Source organism: Eucyclogobius newberryi, unplaced genomic scaffold (genome assembly GCF_026437365.1).
Source record: "Eucyclogobius newberryi isolate DKJ021-1_F unplaced genomic scaffold, fEucNew1.0.hap1 SCAF_8, whole genome shotgun sequence".
In the NCBI taxonomy this organism is placed as follows: domain Eukaryota; kingdom Metazoa; phylum Chordata; class Actinopteri; order Gobiiformes; family Gobiidae; genus Eucyclogobius; species Eucyclogobius newberryi.
In genome coordinates this window covers 32,529,556-32,555,075 of record NW_027316500.1, presented here as the reverse complement: position 1 = coordinate 32,555,075, position 25,520 = coordinate 32,529,556, and the positions used below count along the sequence as shown (strand labels likewise).

The window sequence follows — 25,520 nt, the reverse complement described above, 5'->3', positions numbered from 1 at the left end:
CAGGTCTAAACCAGGTCTAAACCAGGACTAAACCAGGACTAAACCAGGACTAAACCAGGTCTAAACCAGGTCTAAACCAGGTCTAAACCAGGTCTAAACCAAGACTAAACCAGGTCTAAACCAGGTCTAAACCAGGTCTAAACCAGGTCTAAACCAGGTCTAAACCAAGACTAAACCAGGTCTAAACCAGGTCTAAACCAGGTCTAAACCAGATCTAAACCAGATCTAAACCAGGACTAAACCAGGACTAAACCAGGACTAAACCAGGTCTAAACCAGGTCTAAACCAGGACTAAACCAGGACTAAACCAGGACTAAACCAGGTCTAAACCAAGACTAAACCAGGACTAAACCAGGTCTAAACCAGGTCTAAACCAGGTCTAAACCAGGTCTAAACCAGGTCTAAACCAGGTCTAAACCAAGACTAAACCAGGTCTAAACCAGGTCTAAACCAGGTCTAAACCAGATCTAAACCAGATCTAAACCAGGACTAAACCAGGACTAAACCAGGACTAAACCAGGTCTAAACCAGGTCTAAACCAGGTCAGGACTAAACCAGGTCTAAACCAGGTCTAAACCAGGTCTAAACCAGGACTAAACCAGGACTAAACCAGGTCTAAACCAGGTCTAAACCAAGACTAAACCAGGACTAAACCAGGACTAAACCAGGACTAAACCAGGACTAAACCAGGACTAAACCAGGACTAAACCAGGTCTAAACCAGGTCTAAACCAGGTCTAAACCAGGTCTAAACCAAGACTAAACCAGGTCTAAACCAGGTCTAAACCAGGTCTAAACCAGGTCTAAACCAGATCTAAACCAGATCTAAACCAGGTCTAAACCAGGTCTAAACCAGATCTAAACCAGATCTAAACCAGGTCTAAACCAAGACTAAACCAGGACTAAACCAGGACTAAACCAGGACTAAACCAGGACTAAACCAGGTCTAAACCAGGTCTAAACCAGGTCAGGACTAAACCAGGTCTAAACCAGGTCTAAACCAGGTCTAAACCAGGACTAAACCAGGACTAAACCAGGTCTAAACCAGGTCTAAACCAAGACTAAACCAGGACTAAACCAGGACTAAACCAGGACTAAACCAGGACTAAACCAGGTCTAAACCAGGTCTAAACCAGGTCTAAACCAAGACTAAACCAAGACTAAACCAGGTCTAAACCAGGTCTAAACCAGATCTAAACCAGATCTAAACCAGGTCTAAACCAAGACTAAACCAGGTCTAAACCAGGTCTAAACCAGGTCTAAACCAGGTCTAAACCAGGACTAAACCAGGACTAAACCAGGACTAAACCAGGTCTAAACCAGGTCTAAACCAAGACTAAACCAGGTCTAAACCAGGACTAAACCAGGACTAAACCAGGACTAAACCAGGTCTAAACCAGGTCTAAACCAGGTCTAAACCAGGTCTAAACCAGGACTAAACCAGGACTAAACCAGGACTAAACCAGGACTAAACCAGGTCTAAACCAGGTCTAAACCAGGTCTAAACCAGGTCTAAACCAAGACTAAACCAGGTCTAAACCAGGTCTAAACCAGGTCTAAACCAGGTCTAAACCAGATCTAAACCAGATCTAAACCAGATCTAAACCAGATCTAAACCAGGACTAAACCAGGACTAAACCAGGTCTAAACCAGGTCTAAGTGTGCAGACTGAACAGAAGCAGGACTCGGTACACGCTTCACGACACAGAACCTAAAACTCCATTTGCTCGTAGCTCATTGTAAAAAAGAAACCGCTCAGAATCTCTCCGTCCGTCACGAGGCAGCAGCACAAGGGGTGTGGTCAGCCCCGCCCTGCCGCTCAGTGGGTGGATCCCTCATTATCACACCGCTGCCCACAACGTGGTTTAGGACGACATATAGGTGTGATTTTAAGTACAATTATGTGTGGAATAAATACTGCCAAAAAGGGTCATTTCGTTTGCCCAGAATCCGTTTTACACGGTTTTACACGGTGCCCTTTAAATGTTTAAACATTTAGCTTCAGTTTAATTCTCTTTAATTGTCACTGCCTTTTACTTTAGACTGATTTAACCTTCAGCTTCGTTTTCACACCTTCTTGACCTTTATTTAACCAGCTCAACTGAGATTTAGCAAATCTTCTTCAGGAAAGTCTGTCACAGTCGATTTGACATGTTTTTAGTGGGAAGAGACACGAGAAGAACATGCAAACTCCACACAGAAAGGCCCCGTGCCGCCAGGAGTCCAACACTTGACCCATCATTTGACACAATGTGAAAACCAAAGTAATAAAAAGTTCAGTTGGATAAACTAAGCATTGATAAGTAACTAACCAGAGTCAAAACCATTTTCCTTGTACACTATTGGGCACCAACTTTAACCTTTTGTCTTTTCGCCTGAATGGCTCCTCCAAGATGAGATTGACTTTATGCTGTTTTCATCTTTTTCAGGTCTGAGTTCAATGTCGTGTGTGTGAAGACGGAAGATTCTCCCCTCAAGTCCGAGCCCAAAGAAGAGGAAACGCAAGGAGAGAACGTGAGCGAAGAGCCACAATTACACTCGGAGTCTGAGGAAGACACCGAGCACTCTTCTGACACTGGCAAAGATGAAGACTGGAAAGCTCCATTAAGCAGCTCAGACGAAGAAGAAGACTCTGCACCAGAGACGAGCGACACGGCGAAGAACGGAGACAAGTCGGCGACAGGCAAAGGACCCAAGATACGCCCGTGCCCCGTTTGTAAAAAAGGAATAAAAGGGGGCAAACGGGATTTACAACAGCACATCAGAATTCACACAGGCGAGAGACCCTTCAGCTGTTCAACCTGTAGCAAAACATTTTACACAAAGTCTCATCTAAGTGCACATATGAGAACGCACACAGGAGAGAAACCCCACAGCTGTTCAACCTGTAACAAAACCTTTACCACAATGGGCTCTCTGAATTCTCACAGAAGAATACACACGGGTGAAAAACCCTTCAGCTGTTCCTTCTGTAAGAAAGAATTCACCCACCTCTCTGGAATGACTCGCCACATGAAACTGCACACGGGGGAAAACAAGTTCAGCTGCACCATCTGTAAGAAAGAATACACCCAACTCTCCGGACTGAAGAACCACATGAGGAAACACACGGGGGAAAAGCCTTTCAGCTGTCCAACCTGCAACAAGGCATTTTCCACCAAGTTTAATCTCACTGCACACAGGAGAACGCACCCAGGAGAGAAGCCTTACAGCTGCTCAACCTGTAGCAAAACATTTTCCCGGATGGATTTACTGAACACTCACAAATTAACACACACGGGTGAAAAACCATTCAGCTGTGCCTTTTGTAACAAAGAATTCATCCAAGCCACGGGACTGAAGTATCACATGAGGCTGCACACGGGGGAGAACACATTCAGCTGTCCAACTTGCAGCCGGATATTTACCACGAACGCTGACCTACGCTCACACATAAGAACGCACACGGGCGAGAAACCTTACAGCTGCCCCACCTGCAACAAAGCGTTTGCCCATCAGAGTGCTCTAGCTGTGCATGTCAAAATACACACGGGCGAAAAACCGTACAGCTGTTCCGTCTGTAACAAGACGTTCTCCCACAAGAGCAGCCTGGACGAGCACAGCATGCGGACGCACACGGGGGAGAAGCTCATCAGCTGCTCGGTCTGTAGCAAAACCTTTTTCACAAAGTCTGACCTGCGTTCGCATTCCAGAACGCACACGGGCGAGAGACCTTACAGCTGTACGGTCTGTAACAAAACATTCTCCCAGATGGGCACGCTGAATGCGCACAGGCGACTGCACACGGGCGAGAAACCGTTCAGCTGTTCGTTCTGCAATAAGGCGTTTACCCATAAGAGCAATCTGAATAAACACAGCAGAAGGATCCACGCGGCTCTAACCACAGAGGACACGCCCAAGGACACGCCCAAGGACACACCAATCGGCTGCTCAGAGCGTGACTGAAGCGTTCTTGCCTTGTTCGTGTTGGAACTTTCTGGAGAGCCGATCCACAGGTTTCAAAATAACGCCGTAACAATGAGATTTTTGCTCGATGTCGCTGTTGAGATTTTAAAATGACCCACGCACCTACTTTAAGTTGAAGTAACGGTCACTTTAGTTAAAAAGAAAAAATACCAGAATGTATTTGTATGGATTGTGTAGAAAACCTAGTGCTCTTCTATTTATATTTTTATGTAATTATTTACTATTTATTCCACACCTTTCACAGAGATCAACTCACAAGGTCAGATTAAAGGAATACAGACACGTGAAAGCATTTTAAACTGCAACGAAATCAAATAACACCGACCTTTACAGAGACGGTCCAAACAAGTGAAAGCCAAAGAGGAATCTGGGAGTTCATTCCATAATTTAGTCTGTTAAAAAGACAAATCTGATGCACTAAGGACAAACTTAGGCTCCGGCACAAAGTATTGGTGCCAAATATCGTCTGATTATGTTTATTCTAGAGTTTATCAGTCGCTCTTGATCCTCTGTGAATCACTGTCCAAACATCAACCTGCCACAGACTGAACTGAGCTTTTTATGGTTGAATCTGGCACGTTCATGAATATGCACCGTCGCATTTTAAATACACAAATACATTGAAACAAATTTTTCAAAATGAACTGTTGGATGAATATGAATTATTAATGGTGAAACGTTCCCAAAAAATGGCCCCTACAAACTGCAAGCTTTGAAATGAGGGCCAGATGGAGGACGGCCTGAATGATGTGTTTGTGGAGCGCTCTGTGCTGTGGCAGGGGGCGTGGCAGGGGGCGTGGCCGGCTTCTCCCCAGTCATGCAGATGCGACGCACCAGCTTCAGCCTCCACCTGCAGCGTGTCGGAGCGGCTCCTCTTGTTCCAGCTCCACTGCCTCTTTTTCCTTTTTTATTGCGAATCATCTGTTAAACTCTGATTCACACGTTTTACTGTCGATTCCTCTCGTCCGAGTTTGTCCCGGTTTTGTTCCCACACCTGGTTCTGTCATGTAAAGTGTAATATTAGCTTCTGCTGCTTTCAGGTGTTGATTGTGTCATTATGACTTCTTTCCTCTTCACACGTCGCGTCGGCCAGAGCCGGAGTCCGGACTGAGCAGGGGAAGAATCCGAGCCCTGAACGACCGGAATCGACTATAATGAGCTTTTTAAATGTACTTGGAGAATAAACGACATGAATGTAAATGTTTTGACTGAATGTTCTGCCCGTGGATGATCTGTGACGTGTAAATGCATTTCTAACGTGGGATCTCTGTGTCGCTGCCTCCTGCTTTTCCCGTTTTTCTTTGTTCTGTGAAGCACTTTTACTTTGTGTTCAGCTCCTTTAGTCGCGACACGTTCCTAAACGCTTCCTAAAGGTTTGACTGATGTAAATATCATTCAAAAGTGACTTCTCTTGTGTCATTTGTGCCTTTTGTGCCACGGTTTTACTGAAAACTGGGGAAAGACCCCAAAGGAAAAAAATACCAGTTTGTGAGAATAAATATGAAAAGTTTATAAAGATTTCTGTCATTTTTTCATCGTTCAATCGAAGCAGAAGCTGTACTCGAGTAAGAGTAAAGTTACTTCAGAGTGATATGACTCAAGTAAAGTTTTAAACATGTATTTGGGAAACTGACTGGAAGTAACATCTGATTCATAATTGTATTTTGTAATATTATTGTCATTTAACTGAAGTGACAAAACATGAAACCACAAAATCTGGTATTTTCAAATGATTTTCAAAAACTTTTGTCAAGAGAAACAACACTTTTACTCAAGTACGAGACTGTTACTTCATTACAAATATTACAGTATATATTTAGTGTCATCAAGTTACTCCAAGAAGTACAATTTCTTGAAAAAGTTACTAAATGTACATTTATTTTATTCATTTATTTGAACTGGGACAGTGCCATGTGCCAGTTTTAGCTTTAGTTTAGCTCGTTTCCGACTGTCGTCCCAAACCGTACATTTACATTATATACAATACAATATATTATATACAATACAATACATTCTATACAATACAATACAATATATACATTATATACAATACATTACATTATATACAATACAATATATACATTATATACAATACATTACATTATATACAATACAATACAATATATACATTATATACAATACATTACATTATATACAATACAAATAGGATTAGTAGAAAAATATATCTGAGGATTTGTACCCGAGTACTACCTCTGTATCTGAGTATCAGGAGCTTCTGACAAAGGTCAAAGTTCATGCCAAACATGTGACTGTAATGACATCATCGTATGTATTAATATAGAAGAAACAAAATAAGAAAGTGAAAGTATTTGTGGAGATACTTCTACTGTTCACAGGTAAACTCACACGCTGCACTGTTTCTTCTTCTACTGTTCACAGGTAAACTCACACGCTGCACTGTTTCTTCTTCTACTGTTCACAGGTAAACTCACACGCTGCACTGTTTCTTCTTCTACTGTTCACAGGTAAACTCACACGCTGCACTGTTTCTTCTTCTACTGTTCACAGGTAAACTCACACGCTGCACTGTTTCTTCTTCTACTGTTCACAGGTAAACTCACACGCTGCACTGTTTCTTCTTCTACTGTTCACAGGTAAACTCACACGCTGCACTGTTTCTTCTTCTACTGTTCACAGGTAAACTCACACGCTGCACTGTTTCTTCTTCTACTGTTCACAGGTAAACTCACACGCTGCACTGTTTCTTCTTCTACTGTTCACAGGTAAACTCACACGCTGCACTGTTTCTTCTTCTACTGTTCACAGGTAAACTCACACGCTGCACTGTTTCTTCTTCTACTGTTCACAGGTAAACTCACACGCTGCACTGTTTCTTCTTCTACTGTTCACAGGTAAACTCACACGCTGCACTGTTTCTTCTTCTACTGTTCACAGGTAAACTCACACGCTGCACTGTTTCTTCTTCTACTGTTCACAGGTAAACTCACACGCTGCACTGTTTCTTCTTCTACTGTTCACAGGTAAACTCACACGCTGCACTGTTTCTTCTTCTACTGTTCACAGGTAAACTCACACGCTGCACTGTTTCTTCTTCTACTGTTCACAGGTAAACTCACACGCTGCACTGTTTCTTCTTCTACTGTTCACAGGTAAACTCACACGCTGCACTGTTTCTTCTTCTACTGTTCACAGGTAAACTCACACGCTGGACTGTTTCTTCTTCTACTGTTCACAGGTAAACTCACACGCTGCACTGTTTCTTCTTCTACTGTTCACAGGTAAACTCACACGCTGCACTGTTTCTTCTTCTACTGTTCACAGGTAAACTCACACGCTGCACTGTTTCTTCTTCTACTGTTCACAGGTAAACTCACACGCTGCACTGTTTCTTCTTCTACTGTTCACAGGTAAACTCACACGCTGCACTGTTTCTTCTTCTACTGTTCACAGGTAAACTCACACGCTGCACTGTTTCTTCTTCTACTGTTCACAGGAGAACTCACACGCTGCACTGTTTCTTCTTCTACTGTTCACAGGTAAACTCACACGCTGCACTGTTTCTTCTTCTACTGTTCACAGGTAAACTCACACGCTGCACTGTTTCTTCTTTTACTGTTCACAGGTAAACTCACACGCTGCACTGTTTCTTCTTCTACTGTTCACAGGTAAACTCACACGCCGCACTGTTTCTTCTTCTACTGTTCACAGGTAAACTCACACGCTGCACTGTTTCTTCTTCTACTGTTCACAGGTAAACTCACACGCTGCACTGTTTCTTCTTCTACTGTTCACAGGTAAACTCACACGCTGCACTGTTTCTTCTTCTACTGTTCACAGGTAAACTCACACGCTGCACTGTTTCTTCTTCTACTGTTCACAGGTAAACTCACACGCTGCACTGTTTCTTCTTCTACTGTTCACAGGTAAACTCACACGCTGGACTGTTTCTTCTTCTACTGTTCACAGGTAAACTCACACGCTGCACTGTTTCTTCTTCTACTGTTCACAGGTAAACTCACACGCTGCACTGTTTCTTCTTCTACTGTTCACAGGTAAACTCACACGCTGCACTGTTTCTTCTTCTACTGTTCACAGGTAAACTCACACGCTGCACTGTTTCTTCTTCTACTGTTCACAGGTAAACTCACACGCTGCACTGTTTCTTCTTCTACTGTTCACAGGTAAACTCACACGCTGCACTGTTTCTTCTTCTACTGTTCACAGGAGAACTCACACGCTGCACTGTTTCTTCTTCTACTGTTCACAGGTAAACTCACACGCTGCACTGTTTCTTCTTCTACTGTTCACAGGTAAACTCACACGCCGCACTGTTTCTTCTTCTACTGTTCACAGGTAAACTCACACGCCGCACTGTTTCTTCTTCTACTGTTCACAGGTAAACTCACACGCCGCACTGTTTCTTCGCGCGGCTCATTCACAGATTTCTAAAGCCAAAGAACCGGACGTTGGGACTGAACAGCTGCAGGTCCTGAACTCTGGAGCCGAACACAAGAAGACACGGATCCGCGGCCCAAAGTGGTCGTGAGTTTCCCACCGACTTATGAGCGCTACGTTTTGGTTAACGCTACAGTCGGGTGAGTCAAGAGTTTGTCAGAGTTACGGTTACACAAGTAAAACTTCCTGCATGTATCGCAGCATCATAAAGAGGAACGTCACGTGTATTGAATATGTATTATTATGTATTTATTTGAGACAGGGACAGTGCACAATCTACATTAACCTTATCAGGTGTACCAAGTGTAACCCAAGTGCTGATTTCAACCTATCGTCCCTGTGCAGGCTGATGTCATCACTGAGGGGCGGAGCCTGTTGCTGAACAAACTCCACAAAGAAAGGATCAATCCCGGGACCTTCTTGATGTGTGGCGAGGGCGCTAACCACTGCCCTCGTTAGTTATTCGACTCCTCATGACTGTATTTCATTGTGGTTGCACATATTTTTTCACCAAATTAAGAAACAAAACAAAGGATCCCTTTTTTGCCTTAAAATTCTAAATTATGATAAATTAGGGTTTTAAAATGCCTATAAAAACAGATTAATGTACAACAACAATGAATTTACTTTCAATCAATAAAAGTAGGGACATGAATGTTTCTCTTGAAGGCCAAAGGTTAAACCCGTCAGTGAAACAGCGACACAAGCGACTCGTCACGTTCCCGAGTCACAGAGAGTCCCAAAGAGTCCCAGAGAGACACAGAGTCACAGAGACTCTCACGCTGCGTCGCCGTGAACATTTCCACAAACGTGTCTTCTGAGACTCAGGTCTGGTGAATCTTCTTGTGGTGCGTTAAATTACCTTTCCTGGTAAATGAGCTGTTGCACATGGAACAGCTGAATGGTTTCTCGCCTGTATGCGTCCTCATGTGATCTTTTAGCGTCCCCAACTGGGAAAACCTTCTGTCACAGGTTGGACAGCTGAACGGTCTCTCTCCTGTGTGCGTTCTTATGTGTGTATTCAGACTGCATTTAGTGGCAAATCTCTTATTGCAGGTTGAGCAGCTGTAAGGTTTCCCGCCCATGTGCTGGTGCATGTGACGTTTCAGTTCTCTGGGCGTGGCATATTCTTTCTTGCAAATGGAACAGTTTAATAGTTTTCCCCCTGGATGAAGTTTCATGTGGCGTTTCAGTCCGTAGTGTTGTGCAAAGTCTTTCTTACAGATGAAACAGCTGAATGGTTTTTCACCCGTGTGCAGTCTCATGTGGCGTTTCAGTCCAACGAGCTGGGAAAACTCTTTCCCACAAATGGAACAGCTGTATGGCTTTTCAACGGAATGTGTTTTCAAGTGAACGTTTAGAGTGCCCATCTGGCAGAACGTTTTGTTACAGATTGAACAGCTGTATGGTCTCTCTCCTGTGTGCCTTCTTATGTGTAAACGGTGTTGCGACTTTGTGTAAAACGTTTTCTTACACATTGAGCAGCTGAATGGTTTATCGCCGGTGTGTTTCTTACTATGCAGAACTAGAGCACTCTTGAAGGAAAATGTTTTGTTACAGGTTGAGCAGCTGAAAGGTCGCTCCCCTGTGTGTGTTCTTAGATGTTTTTGTAGATCAGAATTATCGAAAAATGATTTATTGCAGGTTAAACAGCAGAAAGGTCTCTCTCCCGTGTGAATTCGAATGTGTCTTTTTAAACTCCCTTTTATGTTCTTCTTACACACGGGACACTGGCGCGTCTTCCTAACTCTTTTGGGACTTCTGGACGTCTCTGCTGCAGACTTGTGTTTGGGGGACAGTCCTGACATTTGTGCCGTTGTGATCTGGACTTTGTCGTAGTCGTCTCCATCGTTTGAACAGATTAATGGAGCTTTCCAGTCTTCCTCATAGTCAGACGAGTGCTCTGTGTCTCCCTCAGACTCCGAGAGGAAACGTGGCTCTGAGCTCACTTCCTCTTCCTGTGTTTCTTCTTCTTTGAGCTCAGTTTGTTGAAGCAGTGACTTCACACACACAATATTGAACTCTGGAACGGACCTGAAAAAGAAATAAAACAGTTTGATTCATCTAATTTAAACTAATATCAGTCAGTAAACAGAAGTATGTGTTTGAATCTTTCAGTGTCCCGGCCCCAGAGGGGAGGAGCCTATTGTACATGTTTTAGTGATGGGAGGAGCACAGGGAGAACATGCAAACTCTACACAGCCCCAGTCTGCGGCGGGACAGTGGAGCTGAATGACATCGAAGCCCCGCCTTCTATTGGTGCTCAGATTTCTCTGTGCGGCCCCTTACGGAGCCTCCCGGGGTCCTTACCTTAAGGAGCCTCCCGGGGCCCTTACCTTACGGAGCCTCCCGGGGCCCTTACCTTACGGAGCCTCCCGGGGCCCTTACCTTATGGAGCCTCCAAGGCCCCTTACCTCCCGGGCCCCATGGGACTCGACCCAGCCACAGACTTGGCTCCAGGGTGGGGCCCCTCTAAAGCCCATCCGGGCGATGTAATGTGTATGAATGTAAGACCCAGGACACGCAGGAGGGGGCGTGTCTCTCGGTTGCCCTGGGGACGCCTCGTGATCTTCCTGGAGGAGGAGGAGCTTAGACCGCTGCCTGGCCCCGGAAAAGCAGGAGATGATGGAAACTTAAACATTCAAATACACTAAAGTGTTCACTCCATAATCTGCTCCTCCTGCTGCTCCTGCTCTTCCTGCTCTTCCTGCTCCTCCTGCTCCTCCTGCTCCTCCTGTTCTCCTGCTCCTCCTGTTCTCCTGCTCCTCCTGTTCTCCTGCTCCTCCTGCTGCTCCTGCTCTTCCTGCTCCTCCTGCTGCTCCTGTTCTCCTGCTCCTCTTGTTCTCTTGCTCCTCTTGTTCTCTTGCTCCTCTTGTTCTCTTGCTCCTCTTGTTCTCTTGCTCCTCTTGTTCTCCTGCTCCTCTTGTTCTCCTGCTCCTCTTGTTCTCCTGCTCCTCCTGTTCTCCTGCTCCTCCTGTTCTCCTGCTCCTCCTGTTCTCCTGCTCCTCCTATTCTCCTGCTCCTCCTGTTCTCCTGCTCCTCCTGTTCTCCTGCTGCTCCTGTTCTCCTGCTCCTCCTGTTCTCCTCCTGTTCTCCTCCACGGAGCTGCACTGTGGGGGCTTTTACATAGGCGTGGCGTTTGAGCTGTCTGAAGGGGGCGGGACAAACAGAACAGGAGATCTGTTACGGTCATGAAAGTCTTTGAGAGGATTTAAGGGCGTGAACAGTACAGCAAATACTCAGTAAATACTCAATAAATACTCAGTAAAAATTCAGTAAATACTCAGTGAAGTACTTGAACATTTTACAATATTTAGACAACGATGCTCTGGATTATACTCCGGCAGAAGTTATTATCATTACATTGTTACGTGTTTTTTTAAGCGGGACCTGTCAGTGGTCAGGACACTGAGGGTCAAGTGAGGTCACGTGAGGATCACGTGAGGTCACGTGAGGGCCCCTGGTGGAGGTCTGGGCCTCTTGCACAGGAAGTGGCCAAAGCCGTGGTTCGTCCTAAACTCCACACAAAGACCCGGGTGTGAGGTGTGGCGTGTGACGTGTGGCGTGTGACGTGTGGCGTGCGAGGTGTGGCATGCGAGGTGTGGCATGCGAGGTGTGGCATGTGACGTGTGGCGTGACGTGTGGCGTGTGACGTGTGAGGTGTGAGGTGTGGCGTGTGACGTGTGGCGTGTGAGGTGTGGCGTGTCGCGTGTGACGTGTGGCGTGTGACGTGTCGCGTGTGACGTGTCGCGTGTGAGGTGTGGCGTGCGAGGTGTGGCGTGTGAGATGTGGCGTGTGAGATGTGGCGTGTGACGTGTGGCGGGTGACGTGTGGCGTGTGACGTGTGGCGTGTGGCGTGTGGCGTGTGACGTGTGACGTGTGGCGTGACGTGTGGCGTGACGTGTGGCGTGTGAGGTGTGGCGTGTGAGGTGTGGCGTGTGACGTGTGAGGTGTGGCGTGTCACGTGTGAGGTGTGGCGTGCGAGGTGTGGCGTGCGAGGTGTGGCGTGTGAGGTATGGCGTGTGGCGTGTGACGTGTGGCGTGTGACGTGTGACGTGTGGCGTGTGACGTGTGGCGTGCGAGGTGTGGCATGCGAGGTGTGGCATGCGAGGTGTGGCATGCGAGGTGTGGCATGCGAGGTGTGGCATGTGACGGGTGGCGTGACGTGTGGCGTGACGTGTGGCGTGTGACGTGTGGCGTGTGAGGTGTGGCGTGTGAGGTGTGGCTTGTCGCGTGTGACGTGTGGCGTGTGACGTGTCGCGTGTGACGTGTCGCGTGTGAGGTGTGGCGTGCGAGGTGTGGCGTGTGAGATGTGGCGTGTGGCGTGTGGCGTGTGGCGTGTGACGTGTGGCGTGTGACGTGTGGCGTGTGACGTGTGGCGTGTGACGTGTGACGTGTGGCGTGACGTGTGGCGTGACGTGTGGCGTGTGAGGTGTGGCGTGTGAGGTGTGGCGTGTGAGGTGTGGCGTGTGACGTGTGAGGTGTGGCGTGTCACGTGTGAGGTGTGGCGTGCGAGGTGTGGCGTGCGAGGTATGGCGTGTGAGGTGTGGCGTGTGGCGTGTGACGTGTGGCGTGTGACGTGTGGCGTGTGACGTGTGGCGTGTGACGTGTGGCGTGCGAGGTGTGGCATGCGAGGTGTGGCATGCGAGGTGTGGCATGTGACGGGTGGCGTGACGTGTGACGTGTGGCGTGTGACGTGTGAGGTGTGAGGTGTGGCGTGTGACGTGTGGCGTGTGACGTGTCGCGTGTGACGTGTGGCGTGACGTGTGACGTGTGGCGTGTGACGTGTGGCGTGTGAGGTGTGGCGTGCGAGGTGTGGCGTGTGTGGCGTGTGAGGTGTGGCGTGTGAGATGTGGCGTGTGAGATGTGGCGTGTGACGTGTGGCGTGTGACGTGTGGCGTGACGTGTGGCGTGACGTGTGACGTGTGAGGTGTGGCGTGTGAGGTGTGGCGTGTCACGTGTGGCGTGTCACGTGTGACGTGTGGCGTGTGAGGTGTGGCGTGTGACGTGTGGCGTGTGGCGTGTGAGGTGTGGCGTGTGAGGTGTGGCGTGTGAGGTGTGGCGTGTGAGGTGTGGCGTGTGAGGTGTGGCGTGTGACGTGTGAGGTGTGGCGTGTGAGGTGTGGCGTGTGAGGTGTGGCGTGTGAGGTGTGGCGTGTGAGGTGTGGCGTGTGACGTGTGGCGTGTGGCGTGTGAGGTGTGGCGTGTGAGGTGTGGCGTGTGACGTGTGAGGTGTGGCGTGTGAGGTGTGGCGTGTGAGGTGTGGCGTGTGACGTGTGGCGTGTGACGTGTGGCGTGTGAGGTGTGGCGTGTGAGGTGTGGCGTGTGAGGTGTCGCGTGTGAGGTGTCGCGTGTGAGGTGTGGCGTGCGAGGTGTGGCGTGCGAGGTGTGGCGTGTGTGGCGTGTGAGGTGTGGCGTGTGACGTGTGGCGTGACGTGTGGCGTGACGTGTGGCGTGACGTGTGGCGTGTGAGGTGTGGCGTGTGAGGTGTGGAGTGTGAGGTGTGGAGTGTGAGGTGTGGCGTGTGAGGTGTGACGTGTGGCGTGTGACGTGACGTGTGGCGTGACGTGTGGCGTGTGACGTGTGGCATGTGACGTGTGGCGTGACGTGTGGCGTGACGTGTGGCGTGACGTGTGGCATGTGACGTGTGGCGTGACGTGTGGCATGTGACGTGTGGCGTGTGAGGTGTGGCGTGTGAGGTGTGGCGTGTGAGGTGTGGCGTGTGACGTGTCGCGTGTGAGGTGTGGCGTGCGAGGTGTGGCGTGTGTGGCGTGTGAGGTGTGGCGTGTGACGTGTGGCGTGTGACGTGTGGCGTGACGTGTGGCGTGACGTGTGGCGTGTGGCGTGTGAGGTGTGGCGTGTGGTGTGTGGCGTGTGAGGTGTGGCGTGTGAGGTGTGTCGTGTGAGGTGTGTCGTGTGAGGTGTGTCGTGTGAGGTGTGACGTGTGAGGTGTGTCGTGTGAGGTGTGACGTGTGGCGTGTGAGGTGTGGCGTGTGAGGTGTGGCGTGTGAGGTGTGACGTGTGGCGTGTGACGTGTGGCGTGTGAGGTGTGGCGTGTGACGTGTGGCGTGTGACGTGTGGCGTGTGACGTGTGAGGTGTGGCGTGTGAGGTGTGGCGTGTGAGGTGTGGCGTGTGACGTGTGAGGTGTGGCGTGTGAGGTGTGGCGTGTGAGGTGTGACGTGTGAGGTGTGGCGTGTGAGGTGTGGCGTGTGACGTGTGGCGTGTGACGTGTGAGGTGTGGCGTGTGAGGTGTGGCGTGTGAGGTGTGGCGTGTGACGTGTGAGGTGTGACGTGTGAGGTGTGGCGTGTGACGTGTGAGGTGTGACGTGTGAGGTGTGGCGTGTGAGGTGTGACGTGTGAGGTGTGGCGTGTGAGGTGTGGCGTGTGACGTGTGAGGTGTGGCGTGTGAGGTGTGAGGTGTGGCGTGTGAGGCACTTTGAGAAGCTACGGTTTCAGTGGCAGAACTTACACTGGCAGTGGCTCCTCCTCTTCTTTGATGCACTGCTCCTCTGGCTCTGACTTCATCTGTGTGATCAGTGGGATGTCCAGACCCTGGTCCAGACCCTGGTCCTGATCCTGGTCCAGACCCTGGTCCAGATCCTGGTCCTGATCCTGGTCCAGATCCTGGTCCAGACCCTGGTCCAGATCAGGCCTGGGGTCTCGCTCTTGCTCCCCCTGGTTCTCCTCTCTGGAGTGGGGCAGTTCCTCCTGGTTCTCCTCTCTGGAGCGGGGCAGTTCCTCCTGGTTCTCCTCTCTGGAGCGGGGCAGTTTCCCCTGGTTCTCCTCTCTGGAGCGGGGCAGTTTCCCCTGGTTCTCCTCTCTGGAGCGGGGCAGTTCCCCCTGGTTCTCCTCTCTGGAGCGGGGCAGTTTCCCCTGGTTCTCCTCTCTGGAGCGGGGCAGTTTCCCCTGGTTCTCCTCTCTGGAGCGGGGCAGTTTCCCCTGGTTCTCCTCTCTGGAGCGGGGCAGTTCCCCCTGGTTCTCCTCTCTGGAGCGGGGCAGTTTCCCCTGGTTCTCCTCTCTGGAGCGGGGCAGTTCCCCCTGGTTCTCCTCTCTGGAGCGGGGCAGTTCCCCCTGGTTCTCCTCTCTGGAGCGGGGCAGTTCCCCCTGGTTCTCCTCTCTGGAGCGGGGCAGTTCCCCCTGGTTCTCCTCTCTGGAGCGGGGCAGTTTCCCCTGGTTCTCCTCTCTGGAGCGGGGCAGTTCCCCCTGGTTCTCCTCTCTGGAGCGGGGCAGTTTCCCCTGGTTCTCCTCTCTGGAGCGGGGCAGTTTCCCCTGGTTCTCCTCTCTGGAGCGGGGCAGTTCCCCCTGGTTCTCCTCTCTGGAGCGGGGCAGTTTCCCCTGGTTCTCCTCTCTGGAGCGGGGCAGTTTCCCCTGGTTCTCCTCTCTGGAGCGGGGCAGTTTCCCCTGGTTCTCCTCTCTGGAGCGGGGCAGTTTCCCCTGGTTCTCCTCTCTGGAGCGGGGCAGTTCCCCCTGGTTTTCCTCTCTGGAGCGGGGCAGTTTCCCCTGGTTCTCCTCTCTGGAGCGGGGCAGTTTCCCCTGGTTCTCCTCTCTGGAGCGGGGCAGTTTCCCCTGGTTCTCCTCTCTGGAGCGGGGCAGTTTCCCCTGGTTCTCCTCTCTGGAGCGGGGCAGTTTCCCCTGGTTCTCCTCTCTGGAGCGGGGCAGTTCCTCCTCCTGCTTCGCTCTGGTCAGAGCTTTCTTCAAACGCGTTTGGTCTTTAGACATTTTGACAAACTTTTGAGCTTTAGCCTTGAGCTAACGCTGACCACAGACGGAACTGCCCTGGAAAAGGTCCCGCACTGCTCTGAGCCGCGAGCCTCGGCTTCTCTGCTCTGATTGGTTATTCAGAATCTTCCCCATGTTCCTATTGGCTGACGCCCGAGTGGGAGGGACGTGTTCCCGGAAGATCCGGCTTTTGTTGTGACCGACACTTCCTGAATCTGTCACTGACGCGGATCTGGTGAAATATCGATTATAAAACACATTTATGTGATGTGACACAAAACAACATCCAAAATCCCCCGTGTCTTCTTTAATGAGGCTCTGTGTCCAGGAAAAGGAGAAATATGACAATAATGTCATAATGTAGTAATGACCAAAAGTGTTTTAATAGGAACACATAACATGAGTTATGAAGAAGACACATCTACACAAACATCAGGGCAGAACAAACACAATAACACAACAAACGTTCTGTTTTGTATTTATTTGTTTTTTCAAAGAAAATGTTGAAAACGGCAGATTTGAGACTGAATGAGCCTTAATTATGTCTTTATGTTTTAATTTAACAAGGATTATGTTTAAAAATAATATTCAAATGATGCAATAGTATCAACATTGTAATAATTAACCATCATATCACAATAATAAATGTGACTATGTTTTAGATAATTAGTTTTATATTATCTACAGAACATGTCAAGAGCAGTTTTATTTCATTTGCTGTGGGCGACACATAAAGGTGTTTTTACAACACAAGAGAAATCTGATATTCACATGTCGAACTTTAATAATAACGGTTTTATTTTTAATTCATTCAATCCTTGAATTTTCTCAATTTTTTTCATATTAAATATGAAAAAATTTAAGAGAAAATTCAAGGATTGAAACAAAATGATTTTGTTTCCAGCACAAACGTGAACATCTGAAACAAATCAGATTACTCAGAATCAGAAATCAGATCATGATTAGTTTTTGGTGAACAAGTGTTTCCCGAATGTAAACAGATCTCACTCGTAGCCACGGTTACCATAGTTACAGGTGAAAAGAGCTGTCGGTCACTTCTGAAACACACAAACCAGTCAAACAGTTTATTGACCAATCGTTTAAGCCCCAAACGAGTCGCTATGGAAACGAAAGACCTAGAGAATGAAGACGAACAGGATTGAGCTTCTCTCAGGCGCCATGGAAACCACCGGAACCAGAATCACAAGAGGTTTACAGCCCTCGTCATTGAACACAGTTTGCAACACAAACAATGAATAATAAAGTAAAGATCAGAGTCAGACAGAGACTGGAGGACATAGAGACAGATTTATAATATGTGTTTTTATAATATGTGTTTTAAAAGGACCAAAAGGAAAACACTGTGAGCTCAGATGTAAACCAGATGCAGAATAACTCATAATAATTACTAATATGTGAAGTTGTTACTGTAATAAAAATGTCGTGTTCTGGCGCTGAACAGAATCCATACGGTCGGACCTTCGTTTATCGTTTACCCAGCATGCACCGGGGCTTCAGTCATCGCCCAAACAATCATACAAACAGCCAGAAGAAGAGGAAGCTCAGGGAGGAGACAAGCGCCCACTAGTGTTCACGCAGCGACAGGACAAGAGTCACAGAGCGTCAGAGAAACAGGCGTGAAACGAGAGCTCAGCATCTTCTCTCTTCTTTGGACAAACGCTCTCTTGAAGAAAAGAGTAAAGTCGCTTGGACATGAGACGGCGGTCGCTCAAACGAATTCTGTTCCTTCTCTGGACGGCGTCTGGAAAGAGCAGCTCGAGACGCTGGTCAAACCAAAGCGTCTGTGTTTAATACATTTAGTCTGGGCAAACTCACCGTTATTGACCCATAAAGGTTAAAGTGTTCTTTTTGCAAACACACGTGCACAACATGAGCAGCTTTTGGCCCCTGAATGTTGGGTTCAGTTCTGGTCCCAGTCCAAAGAGTCCCAGGAAGTTCCAGTTGTGTTTGTGGTCGTCTCATGTTCTCGAGATCTGCTCTTTATGAATCATTTGTGGCAGAAGTCTTTGATCTCGTCGCTGGATTGAATCGGCATCTTTGGGCTGGAAAAGGTCAGTTGAGAACGAGAGAAACGTGTCCTTAGATTTCATAAAGTCTGAAAGTGACTGTCCTGTCTCGTCTCTTCAGGAGCAGTGACAAAACAAAACATTCTGAATGTAAAAGTAATGATACCGTCACTGGAACATCCAGATAAAATGTACTTTAAATGTGGTTTGACTTCGTTTAGAGAATATAATGACCTGACATGACTCATTTGCTCCTCATTATGACAGTGAGACCCGAAGAATCACAATCTTGAGTTCCATCCATGTTTTTGTTGTTTTTAGTCAGTTTGATCCGTTTTTTTCACGTGGACACTGAATATTCACAGTAAACATTTGCAGATGATAAAATGTACAGTACTGTTGATATTGTACTGGACAGTGACACAAACTGGAACAATCGTCGGCTTTTTTAACGTTTTGCTGTTGTTTGTTGGTGGAAATTGACAATAAACATTCAAATTTTAGTCAAATTCTAAGTTGTGTCTGTCGGGCAAGAACATGCTCTGTGCAGCTGAATGGTTTCTTTTTGCCATGTTGTCATAGTTTCCATCCATCTTCTTCCGCTTCATCCGGGGCCGGGTCGCGGGGGCAGCAGTCTGAGCGGGGACTCCCAGACTTCCCTCTCCCCAGACACTTCCTCTAACTCCTCCGGGGGGATCCCGAGGCGTTCCCAGGCCAGCCGGGCAATATAGTCTCTCCAGCGTGTCCTGAGTCTTCTCTGGGGCCTCTTCCCGGTGGGACATGCCTGAAACACCTCCCCAGGGAGGCGCCCAGGAGGCTCCGGAACAGATGCCCGAGCCACCTCAGCTGGAGGAGCAGCGGCTCTACTCCGAGCTCCCCCCCCCGTGTGGCCGAGCTCCTCACCTTATCTCTAAGGGAGCGCCCAGCCACACGGCGGAGGAAACTCATTTCGACCGCTTGTATCCGCGACATCACTGCAGCCGCTGCACCGATCCAACTGTCGATCTCACTCTCCATCCTTGTTGTCATAGTTTCTTCTGGAAAACACATTTATGACACAGAGAAGACTCAAAGAAATCCAATGCAATAATAAGTCTTTATTATAGAACACAGATTATAACTTCACTCACGTTGTTCACAAATGTCGCCGACGTGACCACAGTCGTGCCGGATCGTGGCTCTGAACACATGAAGAAGAACTCCCGGAGGCACCGCCCCTTTACAGCCTTCATGTGTGATCGTTTAGGCTCTTCCATGTGAGAGGAAGAGCGCCCCCTGTGTCTGTGTGAGGAAGAGCGCCCCCTGTGTCTGTGTGAGGAAGAGCGCCCCCTGTGTCTGTGTGAGGAAGAGCGCCCCCTGTGTCTGTGTGAGGAAGAGCGCCCCCTGTGTCTGTGTGAGGAAGAGCGCCCCCTGTGTCTGTGTGAGGAAGAGCGCCCCCTGTGTCTGTGAGAGGAAGAGCGCCCCCTGTGTCTGTGTGATGAAGAGCGCCCCCTGTGTCTGTGAGAGGAAGAGCGCCCCCTGTGTCTGTGTGATGAAGAGCGCCCCCTGTGTCTGTGTGAGGAAGAGCGCCCCCTGTGTCTGTGTGAGGAAGAGCGCCCCCTGTGTCTGTGTGAGGAAGAGCGCCCCCTGTGTCTGTGTGAGGAAGAGCGCCCCCTGTGTCTGTGAGAGGAAGAGCGCCCCCTGTGTCTGTGTGAGGAAGAGCGCCCCCTGTGTCTGTGAGAGGAAGAGCGCCCCCTGTGTCTGTGAGAGGAAGAGCGCCCCCTGTGTCTGTGTGAGAGGAAGAGCGCCCCCTGTGTCTGTGTGAGAGGAAGAGCGCCCCCTGTGTCTGTGTGAGAGGAAGAGCGCCCCCTGTGTCTGTGTGAGGAAGAGCGCCCCCTGTGTCTGTGTGAGGAAGAGCGCCCCCTGTGTCTGTGAGAGGAAGAGCGCCCCCTGTGTCTGTGAGAGGAAGAGCGCCCCCTGTGTCTGTGTGAGGAAGAGCGCCCCCTGTGTCTGTGTGAGGAAGAGCGCCCCCTGTGTCTGTGTGAGGAAGAGCGCCCCCTGTGTCTGAGTGAGGAAGAGCGCCCCCTGTGTCTGTGAGAGGAAAAGCGCCCCCTGTGTCTGTGAGAGGAAGAGCGCCCCCTGTGTCTGTGAGAGGAAGAGCGCCCCCTGTGTCTGTGAGAGGAAGAGCGCCCTCTGTCCTTACACCCTCTGCAGGGAAAATGACATAAAAACACAGAGTTGGGGAAAAGTAGAAACCTGAAGGAGGACCACAGCGAGGAGAGATCCTGCTGCAAAGACCCACAGAAGGAGAGATCCTGCTGCCACAGACCCACAGAAGGAGAGATCCTGCTGCCACAGACCCACAGAAGGAGAGATCCTGCTGCCACAGACCCACAGAAGGAGAGATCCTGCTGCCACAGACCCACAGACTGTAGATGGTCCAGGACCGACATGCTTCCGTTTGCAGAGACTGTAGAGCCAATAAAATAAACCTCATATTGTGCGTTGGAAATGTTTGACCAGCGTGAGTTCAAGTGTCGTCTGAGACAAGAGTCGTATGGATTCTCTCGTGGCGATTTAGATTACACTTCCGGGAAAATGTTTTAGTACAGAATGAACAGCTGAAAGTCTTCTCCCCCGTGTGCAGTGTCATGTGGCGTCTGAGTCCAAAGGGTTGAGAGAATTCCTTCTTACAGACGGAACAACTGAACGGTTTTTCGCCCGTGTGCGTCCTTTTGTGCGCGTTCAGAGCACCCAGGAAGGAAAAGGTTTTGTCACACGTCAAACAGCTGTAAGGTCTCTCGCCTGTGTGTGTTCTTGTATGTGAAAGCAGATTAGACCTGCAGGAGAACGTCTTATTGCAGGTCGAACAGCTGAACAGTTTTTCGCCCGTGTGCGTTCTCCTGTGAGCGTTTAGAGTCCCGACGTAGGAGAAGGTCTTGTTACAGGTGGAACAGCTGTAAGGTCTCTCTCCTGTGTGCGATCTTAAATGTGAACGCAGATCAGATTTAGTAGAGAACGTCTTACTGCAGGTCGAACAGCTGTAAGGCCTCTCTCCTGTGTGCGTCCGTATGTGTACGTGCAAATTAAACTTTGTGGAAAACGTCTTGTTGCATGTCGAACAGCTGAATGTTTTTTCGCCCGTGTGCTGGCTCATGTGACGTTTCAGTCCAGTCACTTCTGTAAAGCTTTCATTACAGACCGAACAGCTGAAGGGTCTTTCGCCCGTGTGCGTTCTCCTGTGAGCGTTCAGAGCACTGACCTGGGAGAAGGTTTTGTTACAGGTGGAACAGCTGAAAGGCCTCTCTCCCGTGTGCGTTCTTATGTGAACACGCAGGTGGGTTTTAGTGGCAAACTTCTTACTGCAGGTCGAACAACTGAATGGTCTTTCCCCCGCGTGAACCCTTATGTGGCGCTTTAGTCCAGTGAGTTTTGTAAATTCTTTATTACAGAAGGAACAGCTGAATGTTCCGTCTTCAGTTCCTTGGACTGTTCCCGACCCGTCTTCGTTCTTCGCAGTGTCCCTTGTCTCCGTTGTCTCTGGTGCAGAGTCGTCTTCATCGTCCGAACAGTTCAATGGCGCTCCCCAGTCTTCATCGTCGCCGTTAGACGAGTGCTCCGTGTCTCCCTCCGTGTCTCCCTTCATGTCTCCCTTCGTGTCTCCCTTCGTGTCTCCCTTCGTGTCTCCCTTCGTGTCTCCCTCCGTCTCCGAGCGTAAATGTGGCTCCGGAGGCGTTTCCTCTTCTTTGGGCTCAGTTTGTTGGAGCAGTGAATCTTCCGTCTTCACAATCACAACATTGAACTCTGGGACGGACCTGAAAAGGATAAAAACAGAATCAGAGTCGGTGAAACAGCAGCTCAGACACGTTTAAATCCCAGAGCTGCATTTGGACAAACATTCGAAGCGGAAAGTCGTCAATATCGTGAATTACATATCGACCGATGTGAGTTTTTGATGAGATCTGCTGATACATTTGGACTCAGACTTGAACTTTAATAGCCACGTCAAATCAATAACATCAGCAGCTTTTTACCATCTAAAAAACATTGCCAAAATCAAAAATATAGTGTCAAAACCAGATTTAGAGAGACTTATCCATGCGTTTGTCTCCAGTAGATTAGACTACTGTAACGGCCTGCTCACTGGTCTCTCCAAACGAGTTGTAAAACAGCTGCAGTACATCCAGAACGCTGCTGCTCGGGTCCTGACTAGAACCAGGAAGTATGATCACATTAGTCCTGTTCTCAGGTCTCTGCACTGGCTCCCTGTGGCTCAGAGAATAGACTTTAAAGCAGCTCTGCTTGTGTACAAGTCTCTCCATGGCCTAGCACCAAAGTACATCTTGGATATGTTAGTGCCATATGAACCATCTCGGACTCTGAGGACCTCAGGGACCGGCCTCCTGCTGGTGCCCAGAGTCAGGACTAAACATGGACCGGCCTCCTGCTGGTGCCCAGAGTCAGGACTAAACATGGGGAATCTGCGTTTCAGTTTTATGCAGCTAAAATCTGGAACAGTCTTCCTGAAGATGTGAGACAGGTTCTACTCTGACAATGTTCAAATCTAAGCTAAAAACAGTTTTGTTTAGCTGTGCATATGACTGAAAGGATTTTTTCTTTGCACTCTTCTCTTTTGTTTGTGATTTTATTAGTTTAGAAAATCAGTTGGATTGATAATTTTTAATTTAGTTAATTTTATTGTATTTCTGTTTCTGTAATTTCTTTGTGATTTGAATGCATTTTTCCTGCTGTGAAGCACTTTGAATTGCCTTGTGTATGAAATGTGCTCTACAAATAAACTTGCCTTGCCTTGCCTTGCCTTACATTTGGTCCCCTAACGATTTTTTCCCCAAAATTATATAATTTGGATTATGGACCACAGCTGCATCTCACCAGAGAGAGCGAGAGCTTCAGACTATATATATATATATATATATATATATATATATATATATATATACTCTTCTTTATATGTATTTATATGTATGTACTCTTCTTCTTTTTCTGCTGTAGAACATATGATACAAAATAAACTTGTTTAAACTTGATTCTTGTTTTAAGAGTTCCTTCAGCTGGTTCACTAAAAGTTGTGTTTTGAATAATTCATGCATGTTAATGAGTTTATCCTGTGTTGTCCTGCAACTGAGGATCCAGTGCTCCCCTACCCCCTAGCCCCGCCCACATCCCTTTACTGCGAGTGACACTTTAATGGTTCTAAAGTGTAAAAAAATACAAATATGCAAATGACAATCTAATGCTTGTTATAGAGAGGCGGGGCTTATCACGATGAAGAGGCGGGGCTTATCACGGTGAAGAGGCGGGGCTTATCACTGTGAAGAGGCGGGGCTTATCACTGTGAAGAGGCGGGGCTCATCACGATGAAGAGGCGGGGCTTATCACGGTGAAGAGGCGGGGCTTATCACTGTGAAGAGGCGGGGCTTATCACTGTGAAGAGGCGGGGCTTATCACTGTGAAGAGGCGGGGCTCATCACTGTGAAGAGGCGGGGCTCATCACTGTGAAGAGGCGGGGCTTATCAGAGGCGGGGCTTATCACTGTGAAGAGGCGGGGCTCATCACTGTGAAGAGGCGGGGCTTATCACTGTGAAGAGGCGGGGCTCATCACTGTGAAGAGGCGGGGCTTATCACGGTGAAGAGGCGGGGCTTATCACTGTGAAGAGGCGGGGCTCATCACTGTGAGGAGGCGGGGCTTATCACTGTGAAGAGGCGGGGCTTATCACTGTGAAGAGGCGGGGCTCATCACTGTGAGGAGGCGGGGCTTATCACTGTGAAGAGGCGGGGCTCATCACTGTGAAGAGGCGGGGCTTATCACGGTGAAGAGGCGGGGCTTATCACTGTGAAGAGGCGGGGCTTATCACTGTGAAGAGGCGGGGCTCATCACGGTGAAGAGGCGGGGCTTATCACTGTGAGGAGGCGGGGCTCATCACGGTGAAGAGGCGGGGCTTATCACTGTGAAGAGGCGGGGCTCATCACTGTGAAGAGGCGGGGCTCATCACTGTGAAGAGGCGGGGCTCATCACTGTGAAGAGGCGGGGCTTATCAGAGGCGGGGCTTATCACTGTGAAGAGGCGGGGCTCATCACTGTGAAGAGGCGGGGCTTATCACTGTGAAGAGGCGGGGCTTATCACTGTGAAGAGGCGGGGCTCATCACTGTGAAGAGGCGGGGCTTATCACTGTGAAGAGGCGGGGCTTATCACTGTGAAGAGGCGGGGCTCATCACGGTGAAGAGGCGGGGCTTATCACTGTGAAGAGGCGGGGCTTATCACTGTGAAGAGGCGGGGCTCATCACTGTGAGGAGGCGGGGCTTATCACTGTGAAGAGGCGGGGCTTATCACTGTGAAGAGGCGGGGCTCATCACGGTGAAGAGGCGGGGCTTATCACTGTGAAGAGGCGGGGCTTATCACTGTGAAGAGGCGGGGCTTATCACGGTGAAGAGGCGGGGCTTATCACGGTGAAGAGGCGGGGCTTATCACTGTGAGGAGGCGGGGCTCATCACGGTGAAGAGGCGGGGCTTATCACTGTGAAGAGGCGGGGCTTATCACTGTGAAGAGGCGGGGCTTATCACGGTGAAGAGGCGGGGCTTATCATGGTGAAGAGGCGGGGCTCATCACTGTGAAGAGGCGGGGCTCATCACTGTGAAGAGGCGGGGCTCATCACTGTGAAGAGGCGGGGCTTATCACTGTGAAGAGGCGGGGCTCATCTCTGTGAAGAGGCGGGGCTCATCACTGTGAAGAGGCGGGGCTTATCAGAGGCGGGGCTCATCACTGTGAAGAGGCGGGGCTCATCACGGTGAAGAGGCGGGGCTTATCACTGAAGAGGCGGGGCTTATCACGGTGAAGAGGCGGGGCTTATCACTGTGAGGAGGCGGGGCTTATCACTGTGAGGAGGCGGGGCTCGGTTTTGAACAGGACGTTGATAAACATTAGTTTAAGATCAATCGTGCGGTTTAAAATGAACAAAATAATTAATAATTTAAATCATTATCTACTTATGTGTCATTTTAGCAGCATTTTAGATCTTTATTCCAAAACTTGAATTGAACACCGAGTTTAGACTCTTTCTCTGTTCTTTCTGAGCTCTGGCACCAGACGACGTGTGTTTGTCAGAATAAGTTTATCACATTTAACTTTCTCACTTTCCAAACTCCTGAGCTCGTTATGAGTTTGTGTGAATCACAAACAAATCTGTTCATTTACAGTCACATAAGGATTAGATGTCCAGCTCTGAATAACTGCACAGCTCTGACAGGGACATTGTGCCTGAGGCTGGACACGTTCATTTTAGATCTAAATCACAAAGTTATGTAGTTTTACTGAAGTTATAGTGGTATAAATACTTCCATTTGCAGTAAATGTGTCTCTCGGACCAGTTTAGAT

At 49.0% G+C, this 25,520-nt stretch overlaps 3 protein-coding genes across 3 annotated transcripts in view; 1 reads left to right on the top strand and 2 right to left on the bottom strand.

Moving 5' to 3' along the window:
* The window catches only part of LOC140350821 (uncharacterized), a 30,818-nt gene extending 25,431 nt beyond the window's left edge, over positions 1–5,387 (top strand). The window contains exon 8 of the mRNA XM_072436338.1: positions 2,414–5,387. Within this exon, the coding sequence (XP_072292439.1) occupies positions 2,414–3,944 (1,531 nt within the window). The 3' untranslated portion in view covers positions 3,945–5,387. The remainder of the gene's footprint in view (positions 1–2,413) is intronic.
* A 3,687-nt stretch (positions 5,388–9,074) lies between these two features.
* LOC140350820 (uncharacterized) lies at positions 9,075–16,256 on the bottom strand. Its single transcript, XM_072436337.1, has 4 exons — positions 16,170–16,256; positions 15,038–16,094; positions 10,817–10,874; positions 9,075–10,436 (listed from the first exon to the last, which is right to left on the bottom strand). Exons 1-4 carry the CDS (start codon positions 16,254–16,256, stop codon positions 9,227–9,229), a joined length of 2,412 nt encoding a protein of 803 aa, XP_072292438.1. The 3' UTR covers positions 9,075–9,226.
* A 3,698-nt stretch (positions 16,257–19,954) lies between these two features.
* LOC140350819 (uncharacterized) overlaps positions 19,955–25,520 on the bottom strand; it is a 10,479-nt gene continuing 4,913 nt past the window's right edge. Inside the window, exon 6 of the mRNA XM_072436334.1 lies at positions 19,955–21,942. Coding sequence (XP_072292435.1) covers positions 20,658–21,942 — 1,285 coding nt within the window. The 3' untranslated portion in view covers positions 19,955–20,657. The remainder of the gene's footprint in view (positions 21,943–25,520) is intronic.

Coding starts and splice junctions, on each gene's coding strand:
- LOC140350820 (XM_072436337.1), bottom strand. CDS start 16,256: ATGGGGAAGATTCTGAATAACCAATCAGAGCAGAGAAGCCGAGGCTCG. Junction 10,875..15,037: donor CAGGCCTGATCTGGACCAGG/GTCTGGACCAGG, acceptor GATGGGCTTTAG/AGGGGCCCCACCCTGGAGCC. Junction 10,437..10,816: donor AGTCCCATGGGGCCCGGGAG/GTAAGGGGCCTT, acceptor TTTCTTTTTCAG/GTCCGTTCCAGAGTTCAATA.